The sequence below is a fragment of the Pyrgilauda ruficollis genome, unplaced genomic scaffold, assembly GCF_017590135.1.
Source record: "Pyrgilauda ruficollis isolate IOZ18807 unplaced genomic scaffold, ASM1759013v1 scaffold34, whole genome shotgun sequence".
Classification (NCBI taxonomy): Eukaryota; Metazoa; Chordata; class Aves; order Passeriformes; family Passeridae; genus Pyrgilauda; species Pyrgilauda ruficollis.
The window spans coordinates 6,670,450-6,690,956 of record NW_024524822.1 but is presented as its reverse complement, the minus strand read 5'-3'; the positions used below and the strand labels follow the sequence as shown (position 1 = coordinate 6,690,956).

Here is a 20,507-nt window from a genome sequence, read left to right as displayed (position 1 = left end):
AGAGGCCAACTGATACGCCTGGATTTATCTGCAGTGGCCAAGGTTTTTAGTGCCTCCCTCCTCAGTGCACTAAACAGGACTTTAGGATACAAAGAAAACCTGGGAAAACATTTCCTCCTGTAAGTGGAGAGCAGGTCTGCAGCCAGCCTGGATTAGGATCAGTGCTCACCAGCTTCCATTTGTAGGATGCCTGCAAAATCTTGGTCTGGTGGACATACCCAACCAGAGTGCTGCCAGTGTGCTCACAGAGGGTCATTACATGCTACCAGGAAACCAGGTTTAAAGGCAGCCAGGTGCGTTCCTTTGAGCTGTGGTTAGGTGGTTTCTGAGTACGAGGAGCAGCGCTGCTCTATGGTATTTAGCTGCTGGGTGCTAGATTTGACTCAGCAGCCTTTGCTGTTTGCAGTCTGCATGCTAACGAGGTGCTGCAGTGCTGCATGCATGGGGCCGTCCTCTGGACTCCTTACAGCCCGTGCAGTTAATGCTCAAATAATCTGAAAGAAAAATGAAACATAGAGCAAAACTGTGTGCTTTTCTTCGTAATGTAGTTAGAGACAAGTTGGGTGACTTCTGCTGAATTATCTGGGTCACTAGAGAGCAACTCAGACTTTCATTTATTAAAGTGCTCTTTGCTCAAAATACTTTCTAAATTGCTCTCTACAAGGCAGCTTAGTTTTATTTAGATTCATGGTTAAACAGATAAAAATGTATTTCAGCGGTAAGTCTGCATATGGCATGATTGCAAACTTTTGAGACTTCTTCTTTTAGGTATTCAAAAAACAACAAAAATACAATTTTTAAAAGGACTGAGCACTTCTGCAGTTCAGTTCCTTGAAGGATGCCCCGGTATCAAAGGTTCCTCTGTTTTTTATGGTACACTGCAAGTGAAATCCATTGCAGATGACAAGGGCTGGCATTTTTGTCCGCATTATCCATGGGGCCACATTCAAAATTGATGCTGCATCCTGGGAAGGGCATGACCTGGGATTGTGTTCTCCATCCCTGAAGCAGCCAGGTCCCAGCACCAGGCAGAGCCCTGCCTGCCCTGACCCACAGCCAAGGGCTCTGCTCTGCCAGAGGGCTGTGAACCGGTCACTTCATCCCCTGGACTCATCTGCCAAAGAGACACGATGATTGCCTCCTTTGTAAAGCACTTCAGGACCTTCTGGAGATAAGTGCTTTGAAGAGAGGTGTTTTCCCTCTTCCCTCCAAGGCACAGGGCAGCAGCAGTCCCACTGTCCCTGCCTCTTCTTTGCAGTGTTGCTGCCTTCAAGGGAAAGCAGGAAATGATGGTGATATTGTGGTTGAGGAAAGCAGGAAATGATGGTGGTGTTGTGGTTTGAAACATAATGTAGAGCAGCAGCTTATTAATTTTCTTTATTGTGTTCCACTCAAATTTACGTGGTGCAAGTGTCTTCCAGATAATGCTGTAACACGTCCCTGGTTTCAACACATTTGCCCTAATCCAGTAATTATTTTCTGTGTCTTTCTAGATTCTGAGCGTTCTCATCTCTCCTCGTTCACGATGAAGTTGAAGGGCAAGTTTCATTCACCAAAAATAAAGAGAACTCCCTCCAAGAAAGGAAAGCAAGCTGACCTGACAGTGAAAACACCAGAGAAGTCAGTGAACAAAGTAAGCAAAGGCCATGTTCTGTTATCCTGATGGTTTCTTGCTTTCTGGTACTGAGTTTATCATAATCTGGTGTGTGAATTTGTTCTGTGAATAATTCTGCAGCTCGGGGATCCTCAGGGTCACTTTATGGTTACCTATAGCAGCACTGTGTAGTATTAAATCAAGACATGTTGATTGCAGTGCATGATGAGACCTCCTTCCACAAGCATTTAAATCTCTCATTATGGAAGGTGGTGTATGGCCTGACACATCCTCCCCACATGCACACCCTGTGGGTTGTGCTTGCAGCTTCCAAAGAGCTGCCTGGTTTTGGGGTGTGATCCTTTTAAAAACCCCAGACCCAGGCGAGCACATCCTTGAAGCTGGTCCAAAGATGTGCTCAATCTCTGGTGACAGCAGCAGGGAGAGTCACACACAAGTGTTTGAGCAGCTGCTGATCCAGCACAATGTTCCTCAGACCAAATGTACTCCAGGTCCTCTAAGAAATGAGGTCACAAACTGATCTGTGTTATCTCCTCTCCTGTTGTGACCTGATTATGTAGCTGGAGCCTTTCTCTGTGACAACGCTGTTGCAGTCAGTTTTCAAGTACAAATCAAAGCCAGAAGTTAAGAACAGTTGAGGTTGTTTAGGATAATTAAACATCATTCTCAGCTGTTAAACGTCTCATCCAGTGTTCAGTGCCAGACATGCAGAATTTTTCAGATTATCTCTGCTGAGAGTTGTTGTAGAGTTACTGGGAGCAGTCAGCAAGATAAAGTTTTGTTAGGCTGTGTGACTTGCTTAACACCCAGAGAAGCCTCTGCAGCCTTCCTCATGCTATTTTGCCCCATCAGGTGGAAGATGATGAGGGATTTTTCCCCAGGTTTAGCTTTTTTCCTCAGGAGGCTGTGGAAATCTTTCTAGGGAGCCAAACACCTTGCATAGCTGAGTACTACTTAAAAATAAAACTAAAAAAAAACCCAGAACAACAGTGAGAGTATTCCTTGAAGGCTTTTAATTCCAATGATGTTTCAGGATGGTATCTTGAGATAATTTAGCAGCCTTCCTTTAAATTGATGTGTGACCACATTAAACGCATTAGAAAATGAAGAGCCCTTTTCAAATGTGGTCTATAGCAAATGCATGTTAATAATGGATGAAGTTTTTGCTTCTCTATTTTTCCCCTAAAAATAGTGCAAGGGGATTTACTAATAAGCCATGCTGGACATTAAAATAATTTTTTTATGTAGAGATTGGGATTTTTTTAATTGGAAAACAAAACACTCAAAATATTTTTTATTACTGTACATGATTATTTAAGATGCATTCATTTTTATACTGTGAAATATTGTTGATTTCTGGCTCATTCCTTACCTATTTTAATAGCTACTGCCCAACTAATCAATTAGTTGGATGTAGTCAGCTCATTAGCTTTAGTGGAGGGAGTGGGGAAGAGAATGTGCCTGGATTGTTGCCAGGTTTTCTCACTGGAACATAGACATCAGTAGACAAATGGGAGATCTTTTGTCAGAAGGCTCACTTGATAAACCAAATATCATCCTTTTCTCCCTCTTGAGTACTTAAGATGCTATTTTTGTGCTCTTGAAGTAGATAATCACTGTAGAGCAGAAATAGCAATACTAAAAATTAATGTAAAATCACGATGTGTAAGCTGAAGGATATGCTCAACTCATGCAAACATCATCATCTCCTGTTCCCCTTTATATCTGGATGGAGGCAACATTGGGGGTGTTCTTTTCAGAACCTCCCTTTGTCCTCTGAACCCTGTCTGTGATTCTTATCCTATTGTAGGAACAGGAGTGTCCTTCAGTGCTATATACAGACTTATGATAGGTTTTACACTGCCAAAATGTAAGGAAAAAAAGGATGATTCCAGCTTTTGTAATTGGGTGTATTCTGTACAGCTCACTGTGACCCTTTTTGGGTTAGCTATGTCTCATACATGATGCATTTGCAATTTGATTATTAAGGGAAAATTTCTGAAATCATCCAAAAACATCTATATGTGTCAGGCAGGCAGTGGGGAGGAGATGCTGTTTTGCCTGAGTTGTAACTTTTTCCTATTTAATGCCCAAAAGAGAAATGGGTGGCTGCCCCATCCCTGGGAGTGTTCCAGGGCAGGATGGACAGACTTGGGGCAGTCTGGTCTGGTGGAACCTATGGCAGGGGTGGAATGAGATGAGATTTAAGGTCCCTTCCAACCCAAACCATTCCATGGTTCTGTGCACACCTACATATGCTACCTTTGGACCTTGGAAGAGGATTCATTACAAAGTGCTCCTGGGGAATGTCACCCAAAGGACTAGCAGGGGGAAAAAAAAATAAAAAAATTAAAAAAAGGGCTGTGTCCCAGACAGTGTCCGGTGGCTGGATTCACGTCCCTTGGTGTGCTCAGCGGAAGGATTTGTGTTTCCAGTTGTCATTCTCAGCCCTGAACTCTGTCAGGCCCATCCCTTCTGTGCACCAGGAGAGTGTTTAAGCTATTAAGTCACAAGCCTTTCTACAGGAAACAGTTGTTGAATGAAACCCATAAACAGCCATGGGAGCAGGAACTGCAGTCCGCATTTTTTCACTTCTGTTTGAGAGCTTTGACTGCTGGACCGTGATCATGCTTACCCAGGGAATTTTCGGACTCTCTGGTCCCTAAAATGTGTGATCATTTCATATGAAGTGCAAAATCTTGGAAGAGGCCAAGGCTCTCCATAGATTAATGGTTGGACTCAATGATCCTGGAGGTCATTTCCAACCTAAATGTTTTTAAGATTCTGTATCCTGGAATAAACTCTGCAGTGGTGAGGGCACATCCCTGCAGAATGGGAAATGTCATTTTTTTATCCCAGTGAGTTGCCAGGCTGCTCCTGAGCAAGGCAGCTCAGGGCACTGTGGGCTGTAGATCAGAACTTGAGGTTCCTGGCAAGAAGTGTTGTCCAAAGGGGAAGCAGCAGCACATTTTGGGCACTGCCCAGACGAGATGGAAAATGACAGGGTGGTTTGCAGTTCTTGGACTGGGACTTAGACTTCTGAAGTTGGAGCTAGATGGAGCTTGGGATTCTAACCCTTTTATGCAACTGGCCCCAAATTACTAACCAGTGCTGCCTATAAATTGTTCTTCCTAAAACCTTTTGGGCTGCTGGCCTGATTTTGCAGAAAAGCAGCAGTTTAACAGCTGACAAGAATATGGGGAGGACACAATGCCCATAGGTCATTAATTCCTGAAGCTGAATTTACTGAAGAGATAATGGATGAAATCTGACTCTGCTAAGCTCTCTGCTCCTTTTCTAGCAGTGTTCAGTAGTTAATTTAAATCTCACTTAGAAACTACTTGTGGCATTAAAAGTCCTCCAGGCATACTGTTGTAAACTTTTAAAAAATATCCCTGTCCAGAATGCCATTGAGGTATCATGTATCACTTCTGAATTTCCTCCTCTTGTGTTTGTGGTGGCACAGAAATTAGTGACCACAACTCAGCTTTATTCCAGTGAATTGCTCCCTTCTGCAACATTCATTCACCAATGCCAAAACTTAGCTTTTACAGTTGGTCCTCATGGAAATTGTGTGAGTTCTCTTGTTCCAGCAGCATCACAAAATGATTTAGGTTGGAGGCTCATCAGAATGGAGTTTATTTGGGTGTTTTCATGTATTTTACAAGGACATGTAGTAATTGGACAAGGGGTGTTGCCTTTAAATTGACAGAGGGCAGGATTTAGTTTAGATATTAAGAATAAATTCTTCCCTGTGAGGGTGGTAGGGCCCTGGCACAGGTTGCCCAGAGCAATTTTGGCTGCCCCATTCCTGGAAGTGTCCCAGGTCAGGTTGGATGGGGCTTGGACAGCCTGGGATAGTGAAAGGTGTTCCTGCACGTGGCAGGGGGTGGAGATGGGCTTTAAGGTCCCTTCCAACCCAAACCATTCAGGGAAATGTTTTTTCTTTCACTGTCCCAGTTTAGGGTATAGGTTTCAAAGCAGTGTCCTTGATGTCATCAGTGGTGCTAATCTTAGCCTAAAACTGATCAAGATCAGCCTTCAGTTTGGAATGCAGGTAATTCTGAAGGTTGAAGTGGGGGTGTAATCTTGCACTGACTATTCATTTGAAAGAGTAGTAATTAAATTTAAAAGTGTTTGTGGTAAAAGGGGATTTTTCCACTCCTCCTGGAACACCTCAGTGTCACCAAACTTTGGGTTTGTTAAAGGAACCCTACCCTTAAAAATACTGAAGTTTTAACAAATCTCTCCTTTTCTTCCCTCCTCTTCAGAATGTATCATGGCTAGAGGAAAAGGAGAAGGAGGTTGTCAGTGCATTGCGCTACTTTAAGACTATTGTGGACAAGATGGCAATTGATAACAAAGTATTGGAGATGCTGCCAGGCTCAGCAAGTAAAGTGCTGGAAGCCATCCTGCCCTTGGTGCAAACTGACCCACGCATCCAGCAGAGGTGAGTTTCCTTCTTGGATTTTGGGACCATGACAGACCAACAGGCTTCTGCTTTATCTGAGGAGCCAGGTCCAGGAGAAGCTGGTGAAGTGACTCCTGTTGTTACTAACTACATGGTGGTTTCAGACATCATTTAAAAGCAGATTACCTGCTGTGAAGAAGCTCATGCCATGGAAAGATAAAGCAAAGCAGGCTGCTTTGAGAGTGGAGGAAGGGATGTTTTTTAGCATAAACTTGGAAATTCATTGTTTTCCAGAGGGAGATTCTCTTCAGATGCTATTCCTGTTTCTGCAGTCCATGGTGGTATCCTAAAAGCTAACAAATCCAATAGCTTTACCTGAAAAAAGAGTTTATCTTCAGAGTAATCCTTTTTTGTGCTCAGTTTATCCACCCTGATATTACAGAAGTCTGAGCCTGCACTCTTAACTGCTTTTTTTGGATTTTGCTGGATCAGATACAGAAGTAAATAGATGTACTTCAGCAGATTAACCAGTCCAAGTTCATTCCTGCCTCACTCAACAGATTATTGTTTTATGTTTTAACAGATTATGTGTATTACGTTTTTACCAGTCAGGCAGTGGGTTTGAAGCCAGGAAAGAAGTAGGAATTTGCCAAAGCCAAGCTCAGCATGGTTTATAAGAATTTGTGGCGTTGCCAAGCCACAGAGATATTGTTGGTGTTCATCCCATGGATGCTGGAGCAATTGATTTACAGAAAACAAACAAACATTGTTGAATAATACTAAAAGGGCAAAGTTAACACAGAGAAAAGCACAGAACCAAGCAGAGAAATGCAGGTGTTTGGTTCCTGAAATCCTGCCAGTTTTTGTGCTGTTCCTGTTTGTTTTCTCATTAAATATCTCCAATTTTCTTTTTTTTTCTTTGGAGATGCTTATTTCGGTGCTGGCACAGGGAAGGTTTTTAATGTAGTTGGGGTAGCACTGGGTGCCAAATACTTTGCAAACAGAGATGCTCAGTTGTGTTTGGCCCCAGTGCTGAGGCCAGGGCTGCTCCTGGCAGAAGGAAGGAGGAGAGGGTGAGTATCAGACCTGTGCCTGGGACAGGTAAGATCCAGCTGAGGTTGGATCTCTTGAACCATAGTGAGCAAATCTGTAGGAATGGGAATGTCCTCTACACAGTGGTAAATCTCTCTTTCTGGAAACACTGTGCATTAAAGCACAGATCCCATGTCCATGCCCTGCCTTGCTTAGCCCCCCAAAAAACCCAAAAGGGGCTCTGGCTTTCTCAAAAAGCCATGTCCTTCTATCCCTACCTGTGTACTTTAGTGGCAGGACACAAAGGGGTGACTCTGATGGCAAGAAAAGTGAGCAAGACTTGTGTCAGTGATGAAGAAAGCCCTACAATTTTTGTTGGACTTCTTTTTGCTTTAGGGGAAGTATTTGCATCAAGGAAAAGAGTAATTAAATCTTGCACAAAATGGGCTTTCAATTACTGCCTCTTTAGAAGGAAGCAGACTGAAGATTAATGGCAAAGAAATCAAAGCCTCAGAAAGAGATGGGGGAGGGCCCTGTTTAGGAAATATCTCCTACCAAGCTAATTTCATTTGAAATGAGAACAAATGGCAAGCAACAAACCTTAAAAAAAAACCCCAAACAACAACCAACAATCAAGTCCTTGCCATTGTTTGTATTCCCTGGTTGAAACTTGACAGTAGTTCTTTCCCCAAACCTCATTCACCTAAATAAATTCATTGGAGCTCGTGGGCTTGGTTCTTTTCTCACAGATAATGAAGTTACTGGAGTTAAGCCAATGCAGAATGGATACCAGAGAGAAATGGGAAGATTTGGAACAACTTGTATCAGTAATGATTGCAAGATTACACCTTCTCTTATCTGTTTATGGTTTTGATGCAGTTTGAAATTGATTTAACGTGACAAAGAATTGCTGAAGCGTTGCCATCAGCAGTGCTGTTAACACACCTTGTTTAGTAATGAAGTCAGTGTTTTCAGAATGGCCAGGAAAATGCCTGGGAGCACTGTTGTTACAGTTAACTTTTATTTAAAGTTGTCATCCTTCCAAAACTCTTTTTTTTTTCCCCTTCAGAACAATAGATTCAATTCTGTTGCTCATTAAAAACAAAACAAAGCAACACCCTTCCTCTTTCAAACCTGAAATTCATTCAGTTCAGTTTCTCCAAAGAAGTAATTTTAATTACATGTTTTCAGGCATTATAAACAGTGAGGCAGTGATTTGTAAAGGAATGAATAGAGTCAGCTCTCAGTGGTCCAAGATGGTTTTGGGGAGAGCTAATAAGGAAGAAGGATAATACTGAAATAACATAGCTTAAACTTAAATGTAGGGCTTGAATACTTATTTTTAACACTAAAGCATAGGATGGAGCTGTAAATTAAGATGGAAATATTTATTTTTTTTTTTAGCATTAACCTGCATCCTAGATAATTCCTTCTGATACTTGAGAATGAGCTGTTGGTGGTTTGTACCTTCAAACTGTCATCATTGGTGCTGGAAAACGGGAGAGCAGCTGCCCTGGAGGAGCAGCCTGAGCTTTGTCACCTGCTCAACACAAATTCTGAGTGTCAGAGAGCAAAGCAGTGAAATGCACAGTGTGAAACTCGCTCTCCTAACATTTGATAACATCTCCAAAATTTCTTTTTGTTCTTTTTTTTTTCCTCAACTGCTCCCTCTCCTGCTGTGCAGTTCTGCCATCTCATCCTGCTACAGCCGAGTGTACCAGAGCCTGGCCAACCTCATCCGCTGGTCTGACCAGGTGATGCTGGAGGGGGTGAATTCAGAGGACAAGGAGATGGTGACAACAGTGAAGGATGTTATAAAAGCTGTTCTGGATGGAGTCAAGGTACATGAGACATTGTAAATTTTATTATAAAGAGCATATAGTAATGTATTTTAGAAGAGGTCTATGTAAACTAGACCTCTTCTAGTGTAAACTAGACCTCTTCTAGTTAACCTCTTCTGGGTTTTTAAGTGCAGGTAAAATATGAAGATCCTATTTCTGCTTTCAGTAAACTACCCCTTAAATCAACTGTTCCATAAGTTAAATGTTCCTCTTTGGAGTGCTGGTTAAAGACTAGCACAGTTTGGCTCTGAATATGAGCCTCTGGCATGCTCACCCTGGCATTTGGATGAGTTGGAAGAAGCAATGGATCTTTCTTCAGTATTGCATTAAATTTTCAGCAAGTCATTCCCAGTCTCCCATGCAGATTACAAGACGTGGTTTGCACATTTTCTGTCTCAGCAAAATAAAATAAAAATTCTCCCTGTCAATGCCCACAGAGAAGGAAAGACTCCAGCTCCATCTTCTAAGAGAAATTTCAAGGGATTTGTCAGTGATACATCACCACTCTTAAGCAGCTGGATTAGGGTGTGGAACAGGTGATGAGCTAAACTCAGTTTTCTGGAGATTAGTTTTACATTGCTAATGGAAACGTTTAACAGGAACCTTTGTATCCATTGTCAGACCTGCTTGTAGCATTCCCTCCCTGTTCCACCCTGGAAAAGCTGTGGGCTTTCCTCCTGCCTCCCTGGGAAGGTTCTTGTGCCCATTATTTCTGTGTCCCAGGCTGTCTCTGGGCTGATCACTCACCTGCCCCAGCACTGTTGGTAAAAGTTTGGTTGATCTAGGCTTAGGGCACCAGTGGACAGACTGTCTTATCTCCTGGGAATCTCATTTTGGAAACTGTAGAGGAAGTTAAATCTCTTTCAAGGGCAGGGCTGAATTTAAAGGGGAATGTTTAAATCAACTACACAAGGAATGTTGGGATAGAATTTAAGAACTGCAGCAGGTGCTTCACCTGGAGTTATGTATCAGGAACCTTTCACTGTACTCAGAATCAGTTTTATTAAGTGGAGCCAAATGTAAAAATGAAGTGGATCTCCCAGGCTTTGACTGTCACATTTTCAGGCCTCTTGGTTTGGTGTCTGCATCATCTGGATATCTCTTTAATGTTACTCAAACACAGATGCTAAAATCTGCTATTACTTTATGAGCCTTTTAAATAAATATCTTTGAAACAAATCATTTCTAGCACCTAAGAAGATGGATTTTCTAGGATTATTTTGCACAATATGCTCTTTAACTTTAAGCTACACATTTTAAAAGTAAAGCTGGTCTTAAATTTGCACAGCGGGAGAGAGGAAAAGAATTTAGCCTAAAATCTCAGCTGCTGTTAGTCTGGAATTCAGCAGCAATTTGGAGGATGTGAAAATCTGTGCTGTAATTCCCGAGAAATGGTGAGTTATCACTGACTGAATCTGCCCAGTCCCTGGGAGAGATGTGTTATCCCCAGATCTGGAACAGAGCTGTGTGGTCTCATTGCAGGAGACTTGGACACACAACTTGGGAGTTCTTCTTTAACTTCAATATTTAAACCCTGGCTACCTGTTGTCTTTCAGCCAGAGCTGTGTCCTGTGCAGATGAGGGGATTGAAAAGGTTTTGGATGTCTGTTCATGAGCCAGCCCAGACTGGGAGCAGCATGGACATGTCCATGCCGTGCTGAGCCTGAGCCCTGCTCAGCACCACGGCTATATCAGTCTCTGCTTTGTTTTTAGACTGAGTTATTTTGGCCTTCCAGTTGGAGCTGGCTCATGTCTGGTCAGCCTTAGAGCAGATGTGTGGCTGTCTGGGGAGATGGGAGAGTATTTGCCCATCAAGAGGTCAGCATTTGGAAGCAGCATGCTTTCACCTCCTGCACAGCCAAGGAACAGGGTTTATTTTAGGAAGGCCAAGCCACATTTGGTGGAAGCAGAACTGAGAAGATGGACACTTCTCTCCACAGCAGACCCTGTTTTGTTTTTCTGGCAGATCACACAAGATCCACTTCCACATTTCAATGCTTACTTCTTTATTTTCAGAATTAAACATAAAGGAGACTCTTGTTCACCTCTGTTACTTGATATTTTGATCCCAGGTTTTAGGGCTTTGCTAGGCAGGGAAAAAAATCCTTGCTTTGATTACATAACTTCTCAAAAATCCATCTCATTGTGGAATTTTCAGCTTGCTGAAGTAGCATAGTTTGGAGAGAGGCTTTAATTATCTCTAATTACTGCTGCAGGAATCTCTTTCCTTGCTGATAAGGAATAGCATAATGTGCATCTGGCTCAGTTGTGTGCACATTACCTCTGTGTGTATGCTAAAGATTTTGGCTTGATTTCCAAATGCTAGTTCTCATCTGGGGATAGCATAGAGGAGAAACATTGAGGGCCTGGTGATGTTTGTCAAAGTTGGAAGGGAAAGTGATCCTCTCAGTCATTACAGTCATCTGTTGGTGTCTCCACTGGAAGGTGCTTTGGGTTTTTTTCCCCCAGTCCTAATGGTTTGAATAATTCTGAAGATACTTTTGAGCCAAATTGAATTGGTTTCCTCCCATTTTAACCCACATTCCCATGTGGAAGACAACTATGTGTCCATTATGACTGGCAAAATAGGAAAACTGAGCACTTCAGCCCTGAGGGCTCCTCAGTGCTGCTGTGGCACAGCCACCACCACAGTCTGCACTGTTGGCCTGGCTTTGGTTTAAGGTGGTGAAGAATGGTCAGGAAATGGAAACATTACATTTTCCCTTCCATAGCCTTCTCAGAGGAATGTTTAAGGAGTATTTTGGCTTTTGGTTTGAATGCCCATAGATTTTATTTCCCATTGTGCTCCTGCGTGTTTGCAGTCCTCACTGCAAACTGGCCACCACCCCAGAGGCCCACAGGGTCCACCCCTGAGTCTGCTAAAGTACATGAGGGTCTCCAAAAACCTTTCAGCAGTGGAATTATGTCCAGAGGGCAGAAAGGTGGCAATCCATTGAGTCATCACTCAGCCCCATGATGCCAAATGCAGCCAAGAGTCGAGTGATGTTACTCATCAGGACACTTCTCAGAACACACTGTTCCTCAGCAGGGCTCTCTGTCCCAGCAGGGACATCTTCGTAGTTTTAGTCCCCATGGACATCTGTTTGTGCTCCCTCTTCCTCCCCCCTGTGTGGGATGTTCCAGGACAGCTTGTGGAGAGCTGAGTTTTTGGGTAACACAGGGTACGTTCTGTTGGAGCACCAGCTCACAGCAGGAGTGTAAGTAGAGCATGGAGTCCTGAGTCAGCTGGTGGACACTTGGGTGGTTTTGCACCTTATTCCTCTTGTTGTGTGTGTGTTAACCCATGGAATTTCAGCTTTCAGTAGAGCCTTGTGTTAAAGTGCCAGAACTTGAGTATTTTCCTTGCTCAGAGGGATGATGGCAGTGGCAACCCAGTTGCAGCTACTGCACTGAGAGAGCAATGCCAGTTGTTTCCTTTTCCAAGCTCCACAGACACAAAGATGAAACTGGAATGATGACACTGTACTTCAGGCTGCTTTAAAATAAATAAAATTAAAATTGATCCCTTAGAGTTTCCTTTGTGTAATATGCTGGGAAGCCAATAGTGGCAGGAAGCCCTGCCAGTTTTCCAGCCTGCCTGTGAGAGGGGCATGTGTTTGTGTCTGTGAGCAGGAGATCTATTTGTCAGCCATCCATAAAATGTTCTCTCTGTCTTTCTGGCGTGAATGATTGTTGCTTTGACTGCTGGCAGACTTAGAGTTCAGGATTATCATGTCCTTATCTCTTTATCCAGAGCCTTATCTGCCTATAACAGATACACTACAGTAGCTTCTTGAATGATTAAGTCTTCTATTGCTAATGTGTTAAAAGGTGGCTTCAGGGGAAGCAGGCCTTTTAATGAAGGTGTTCTCTGTTTAATTTTTGGTTGGGCATTTTACAGAAAATTTGCTTTTTGAAACAAATACATTCTTATTTATAAAATAGAAAGCAATTATTTAATGTTGGTTTTGGCTAGATGAAGTACTCCACTGGGTAAGAATGTTTTTTACTTAGATCTATGAATGTAAAGCCAATTTACCATTATCTAGGGTGTTGTGTGGACTGGAACACATTTGTGAGACAGAGGAAAGAGGAAACATAGCAAAAAGACACACGTGGGTTTGTGCAGAATCCCCATACAGTCAGGGTAATGAACTTCACTCAAATACTGCCAAAACTTCCTCTGGGTGCAGGCTGCTCCTTAGCAGCTGTTCTGCATCATTTGTGTGGCTCTGGACTAGACTTAAACCCAGCTCAGCTCTCTCTGTGTCCACACCATCATAAACCATAACCAAGAATTTACTGCAATAACATCTCTTTGTATTCTGGGATGTTTGAGTGCAGCATTCAGCAAATAGTGATTATTCTCTTTTTCTTCTCTCTATCCATCAGGAGCTGGTCAGACTCACGATTGAAAAGCAGGAGCATCCCTCTCCCACAAGCCCAGTTAAACCCAGTTTACCAGCATGTAAATCTGACAGGTGGGTCACTGATTTCTTCTGTGGGCAGGACTGATATAGAAGGGATGATTTCTGACTGCTGATAGTTGAGTTAAATCATTCAGCTGTTCTTCACAGGGGGGTTGTGTATTGTTCTTTGTGTAGCCCCCATCCATTTCAGTAGGATCACTAAAAGAAAATATGCTATGATAGGAAAGACAGCAAAATCTGGCAGTAAAACAACCTTTGAGTCACATGCACACTGAGCTCTGCATTTACATGGAATTCCACCTGCAGATGCAAATTCTGCCTTCTGCTCTAGGTGTCTGTCTGACTGCACATGATTTAAAATAGGTTTGAATCTGTCAGGGCTGTGTTCCAGCTGTGGTTTATGATCTACAATCTGTTTTGCATGTTGCAGCCCTTCAGAACTTCCCCTTACAGACCGAGAAATGGAGATCCTCAACAAAACAACAAATATGACTCAATCCAACGAGCTGCTGACTGACTCCATGGATGAAGAAGTTGCACCTCCCAAACCCCCTCTGCCCAGCATTCGTGTGGCAGAGAACAGGTAATTCTGCCCAGCCAGCTGACCAAAGAGCACCAGTGCCTCTTAACAGCCTGCTGGTTTTTAAACAACCTTGCAAAATGTGCACAATAGAGGAGGGTTAGTGTTGCTTTTGAATTTCCAGTCCTCCAGAGCAGTTTTTCCCTGCTCCTGGACTCTGTGTTCTGTCTCTTTTTGTTTTTTAGTGTCTTTTTCTTTCCTTCTTTTTATGTGAGGATAGTGCCATGCCCTGATATCCACGTGTGAGAGGCATCACATAAATCTGTAAAAACCTCCCATTAAACTGTGTGATTTCCACACTATCCAAGTGTCTTGGGCTGCTGTATCCCATGGGAAATGTTCCTTTAACCTCAGGGGGCAGTTACCAATCTGTCCTGCACAGCCAGGTTGTTCACCTTTGCCTGTCAGCTTAAGAGTGAAAGCCAAGAGTGTGTGAAAAAAAAAACTTGTGCTTGGTTGTTCTTACCCTGTTCTAAGAGTAACCACATGAAAGTTTCTGTGTTCTATTTTGAGAAGGAAGAGAAAACCCCCAATTTGCAGGTTTGTGTGTTTGTGTGTGTGTTGTTTTTCTTCTCTAGTACTGGTGCTAATGGCTGGTGTGAAAAATACGTGTTGTGGCAATTTGAAAATGCAGCATTGAGGGCTGTGGCTGAGAAAAAGAATCACATTTCTATGTATTTTATGAATTCTCAAAGGTTATATAAAAATTTCGTGGTATGTGTGCTCTTGGGAACTTCTCAGGCTTGATGACTACCAGAATTACGTGTCATTAGAAGCAAAAACTAAAAGTCAAAGGGTTAAACTCTCACAAGTTACTGTAAGTGTGGGTCTGACACAGATTCATGCCAAAACAGGGGGCCCTCAGTGCACAGTGAGAGCAGCTCTGACCCTTTTGTTCCCTGAAGTTCACCAAGAAAGCAGAGACCAATAAAGATAATTTTCCTGTCCTGTAAATCTCTGAAACTTTGATCTGAAAATTTTTCAGATCTGCAAGGTTTGAGGAGGGGGAGGGACTTCTGTGAATGGAAACAATATTTGGGTCAACCAAAACATTTAATTTGGATTTTCACTGCTTTTATTAAAAAATAATTACCATGGTAATTAGCTCCATTAAAAATGCTTTTTACAACAGCATTTGTTTTTGTTTGAGAAATACCAGCCTTAAAAAATAAATCACTTAACAGGGACTTACCTGTGAGAGTATTCTTAAATCGATATTTTTAGTGGATACATTTTGCTGAATAGCTCCTGGCTGACAAAAGCTTTCTGGAAAACATCTTGTGAAGCCTCTGAAAATCTTTTTTTTTTTTTCTGGAAGAGTGATGGAAACATCAATTCCTGTTGTGTCTTGCAGCCCTCCACCAGCACTGCCCCCTAAAAAACGTCAGTCGGCACCTTCCCCCACCAGAGTGGCTGTTGTGGCCCCCATGAGCAGAGCTACCAGTGGGTCCAGTTTACCTGTTGGGATCAACAGACAGGTAATGGCATAACCCCTTTGTGAAAGCCAAGGGAAGCATGCTGTGAGCTGGAGGAAAAGCTCAGGGAGATGCTGAGAGCTGCAGGTCCCTGCTTGTCCCGAGCAGCCCAGCACAGGCAGCCTGCAGTGGGAGTGGCAGTGGCAGCAACAGCAGTGTCATAAATAATGTGGACAGCGTAATTTTTTTTTTTTTACAGTGTTGTTGTGTTTAATTAACAAATTGCTACAAACTTTTTTGCCTTGAGGGGTGGCAGAGTGTGAGGATGGGAGTGGCTGAGTGTTGCTGTGTCCAATAGACCAGGGGACAGCAGCTGGCTGGGCTCCCTGAGGTCTCACCAGGGTTTACTCTGAGATCACAGGTCTCTCTTCATCCAGTCACAATTTAAAACATCTTTTAACTCAAGCAGTAGTTTGAGCTGCTGCTCTGACCGTTCCTGGTGCTTTGGGGAAATTTGTACATTTTCTGGTAGAAAAATGGGAAAGTTGTATGTGTGTTAATCACATTCCATTTCTTGTGCTTGTCTGGGGTTTATGAGGTTGTAAATGGCTGGGTTTCTTTACCCATTCAGGAACTTATTAGCTCAGCAGTGAGGACCTGAATCATATCAAATTGCACAAAAATCAAATCTTGTCCTCATCCCCAAAGCCTCAGCTGTGGCTTAGGGAGCCTCTACAGTCATTTGGCTGACTCAGATAAAGCTGTGGCCACTCTTCAGTTGAAGCTACAGTCACACTAAGGTTGTTCTGACAGACTGGGAATAGTGAGGGGTTCAGTCATAGGTTAATAAGCTTGAGGTGGTTTCTGAAATGGGACCATAGCCATAGGCACATAAAGTTGTATCTCACTGTAATTTATTTTCCCTTTGCATGCACCTGAGGTAACCAAGTATTTGCTAAAGGCCCAGGTATTCCAATGCAGTGTCATTCCCTTGTCTCAGTGTCGTGACAGTCATCAGACACACGTAGCTGTGAAGAGCTTGGTCATCTTCTCAGCATCTGTAGGGTCCAGTGTGGGCCACAGCAAGAGCACACAGAGCTCCCTGGCATGGGCTGTTCACCACATCAGAGAGTTTCTGTGTTCTCCCTGAGCTTAGAGAGCGCCAGCAGCACTGATCCTCTCCCCTCCTGTGAGGTCCTTGCTTCTCGAGCTGCATCTTCCGGGTTAAAAAGCTTGAGGTAATTTCTGAAATGGAAATGGGACCATAGCCATAGGCACATAAAGTTGTATCTCACTGTAATTTATTTTCCCTTTGCATGCACCTGAGGTAACCAAGTATTTGCTAAAGGCCCAGGTATTCCAATGCAGTGTCATTCCCTTGTCTCAGTGTCGTGACAGTCATCAGACACACGTAGCTGTGAAGAGCTTGGTCATCTTCTCAGCATCTGTAGGGTCCAGTGTGGGCCACAGCAAGAGCACACAGAGCTCCCTGGCATGGGCTGTTCACCACATCAGAGAGTTTCTGTGTTCTCCCTGAGCTTAGAGAGAGCCAGCAGCACTGATGCTCTCCCCTCCTGTGAGGTCCTTGCTCCTCGAGCTGCATCTTCCTCACTAGCGAGCTGCCAAGAGTGACGGTGATTTGATGGTTTTTATTTTTTTATTTTTGTCCTGCAGGATTTTGATGTTGACTGCTATGCCCAGAGGAGGCTGTCAGGTGGAAGCCACTCCTACGGGGGGGAGTCTCCTCGGCTCTCTCCGTGCAGCAGCATTGGCAAGCTGAGCAAGTCTGACGAGCAGCTCTCCTCCCTGGACCGCGACAGCGGGCAGTGCTCCCGCAACACAAGCTGTGAAACCCTGGGTAAGAGGAGCTGCTGGGGCCCTGTCCTCTGCCCTGGGAGCTGAGCTGCAGGAGGTGATGTAGGAAATGCACTGCACTTGCAGCTGCTGTCTCGGAATTGCTGCAGGCGGTTCAGTGCAGAGCTGTTCTGTCGGAGAGGAAAAAGCCCAGGGGAATGTGTTTGCCTTGCTGTAGGTGATGGTTCTCAAAGTCAATTCAGCTCTCAAGTGGAATGTTTTCTTCATTTCAGCCCTGTCTGCTGGAATTACAGTCCTGGTAGACTAAAGCAGTGTGGTTTCTACATGCTAGGAAAGAAAATAAAAATATAAATATGACACAAATTATGTCTGCAGATGTCTGCCTGTTGAATTTTCGTTTTGTTTGCTAGTGTAAAGAATTAATTATGAGTTGTATGAAGTCTGGATGTTACAGAAGGTGTAAAAAGATGGTCCCAGCTGCAAGGAAGTTCCACTCTGATTAAAATGAGCTGATTAATTACCTGATAGAATGGGAGGGACAGAACTGAGAAGGGCTAAACAGTAAAAGAGAGAAACTAATACATCATCCTCTGTTTACCCAGATCAATCGGATCACTATGACCCAGACTATGAATTCCTGCAGCAGGACCTCTCCAACACTGATCAGATACCTCCTCAGGGGCCCAGTGTCCTCAGCCCACTGCCGGAGTCCTTGGGCGAGTCTGGCTCCCCTTTCCATGGACACGCTTTCCAGCTCCCGCAGGGCACCTCTCCTCCACTGGAATTCTGCAACCTCTCAGGAGCAGCACAGCCAACAGAGACTCCCCCAGCTTTACCAGAGAAGAAGAGGAGGAGTGCAGCCTCCCAGACTTCAGATAGCTCGGGCTGCAGGGTGTCCTACGAGAGGCACCCGTCCCAGTACGACAACATCTCCGAGGACGACCTGCACAACGCCGTGGTTGTCCCCTCCATGCCCTTCACGCCCTTTGCTGCTGTTCTGCCTTTCCAGCAGGGAAACTCTTCAGCACCAGTGGAATTCATTGCTGATTTTGCTGCTCCAGATTCGAACAGTGACCCAGAAAAGCCGCCACCTCTGCCAGAGAAGAAAAACAAACACAGTAAGCGAGTTCCTGTTTGGGTTTTATTTTTTTACCTTGCAGTTGTGACACTCCTGATCATCGCTAAGTAATGGTGATCATGGTGATGCTGTTATTTGTGTCTGAGTGTCAAAAGCAGTTGGTCAATGTCAAAGACGTGGAGGGGAAATCTCAGTGCTGTGGTGGGCAGGGAGTGATTCCTGGGGCCATGATCGATCCAGGCCCAGGGGATCTGGAATCACACAGCATCTTCATTACTGTAGTGAGACCATGTTACTTCTCTGTTCACCTGAATGTGAGTCTTTAAGGCACTCTGCCTTGCAGATCTTTCTGGTCTATCCTCTGTTTTTAAGTCAGTTCCCTCCCCTCTTCCCCAATTCCCCAGTTCCCACTGCAGGGGAGAGTTGGGTCCTCTCCAGGAGCTCGGAGAAAGGACTGCTTTTCTGTCCAAAACCCAACCTTGCCAGAGCAGTTCCTTGGCAATGGGAGCACAGTCACCCACATAGCTGTGCAAGACAACACTATTAACTAGACTCCAGTACTGCTGTTTTGCTACAGGATCTCATTTCCTTTGGATGCCTGAGAATTTCCCACATCATTAAAACAAGCAGCCTCTAAAAGCAAAAGCTCCTGTCCCCAGCCAGACTCCTGGCACACCAGGGCTGACCACATCTCAAGCTCACGACCTTCTTCTGTTTTCCTTAATGTTCATGGCTGAAAAATGTCAAACCTCTTGCCAAACAGGCAGCCACAGTGCTGTGCCAGGGAAGGCTGTGGACTACACAGTGAGATCCAGCAGATATTGCTTTACTGGTCACTGGCTGGCTTTGCAGCTGTGTGTTGCTTGAGGAGGTAATGTATACAAGATCTGGAGGAAGAGCATTACACTGCATGGCTGGCAGCCCGAGAGAAAAGCTGATTTCAAAGAGCTGAGTTGGCCTTCTGGCTCCTTTCTGCAGCTTATAGACTTCTCACTGAGGATAGTTTTTGTCCAGAGAGGAGTGGACTCCCTGTCCCTGGAGGTGTTCCAAGACAGGCTGGATGGCACTCTGAGCAACCTGGCCTAGTGGAAGGTGTCCCTGCCCATGGCAAGGGGATTGAAACTGGATTCTTTAAGGTGCCTTCCAACCCAAACCAGTCTAAGATGCTGCAATTCTATGGATAAGGTGGGAGTAAGAGGGGTGTGTGGTGTGAGGGTGTATTCTCTCCATTCCTATGCAGTGCACTCTGCCAGTCACTTATTTAAAATTATGCCTTGTGTAAAAGCATTTCCATTATCCCTAAGTGACCAGTCCACGTGAGTTACCCTCAGGGATTTTACTCAGAGCACAAGGCTTGACCCACCTGAAAGTGAAGGTCATCCAAGTGTCCCCTTATGCAGGAGATCTCTTTGTTCCTCTCTGGTAGTCAAGCAGTTAAAGACACTAAAATCATCTAAAAAACAGGCTGAGATGGTTGTTTGTGGACAACAGAGAGGAAACAAATGGGCACAGGCAAAGGTGTTACAGCTTGTTCTGTTCAAAATCCTCTCCTGAAGTGTGAGCTGCCAGGGGCTGTGATGCAGAGCACGTTAGTGCAGGATCAGATCCTTGAGGAATGGCTGTTACACCACTCAGGCTGGGATGGAGGCAGGGAAGTGCACCTCTGTGCACGTAGGCAGCTTCAGTGGAGGGGAGATTCCTGAGTGGATCTTGGGTGAGAGGAAGTTTGACATTTGAAAGAGAGATCTGAGCTGTTTGCTTGTGTCTTTAAGCCCCATGTCTTTGTTTTCTGGTATCACACAAGATGCCAAAGAGTTGACAACAAGTTTAAAAGCAATCTGCATTATTGCTTGAGCACAACTTTAACCTCAGTACCAAGACCTTGTGTGAATTTTCTTTGATGTTGGATTAGAGTTAATTGTAATCTGGCACTATCAGAAATGTTGTGAGTATTGCTCAGATTGCATTGTTAGGAGAGGTAGGAGCTGTTACCTGATGTGCTGTCAACTCTGATATTTGGTAAAGCATCCTTGCTGCAAAACTTGTAGGTAGTCCTGGGGCTGATACCTGACCGCTGCAAATTTTTTAGTTGCATTTGTATGACACTGAGAACCTGTTTTAAGTTGTTTTTACTCCACAGTATATCACACCATGGATTTGTGGTTGCTAAAAAGTTTTACTTTTTCAGCGTTTAAAAGTCCAGTCAAACATTACTCAGCCTCTGTGGTGACACCCAGGATATTTTTTGCCCAGAGGCTGATGCATGTAGATATTCTTGTGTAATCACCCA

The 20,507-nt window shown here is 44.0% G+C and overlaps 1 protein-coding gene across 4 annotated transcripts in view; it reads left to right on the top strand.

Annotated features, from left to right (window-relative positions):
* Window positions 1–20,507, top strand: part of RAPGEF1 (Rap guanine nucleotide exchange factor 1) — a 74,267-nt gene that overhangs the window by 19,233 nt on the left and 34,527 nt on the right. For 3 of the 4 annotated variants that reach the window (XM_041475012.1, XM_041475013.1, XM_041475015.1), the window contains exons 2-9: window positions 1,494–1,633; window positions 5,887–6,065; window positions 8,743–8,899; window positions 13,292–13,380; window positions 13,760–13,912; window positions 15,264–15,387; window positions 16,999–17,182; window positions 17,742–18,257. In XM_041475012.1, coding sequence (XP_041330946.1) covers window positions 1,494–1,633; window positions 5,887–6,065; window positions 8,743–8,899; window positions 13,292–13,380; window positions 13,760–13,912; window positions 15,264–15,387; window positions 16,999–17,182; window positions 17,742–18,257 — 1,542 coding nt within the window. Of the gene's footprint in view, window positions 1–255; window positions 294–1,493; window positions 1,634–5,886; window positions 6,066–8,742; window positions 8,900–13,291; window positions 13,381–13,759; window positions 13,913–15,263; window positions 15,388–16,998; window positions 17,183–17,741; window positions 18,258–20,507 lie in introns of those variants that run through there. The other variant, XM_041475014.1, reaches the window with a different exon arrangement.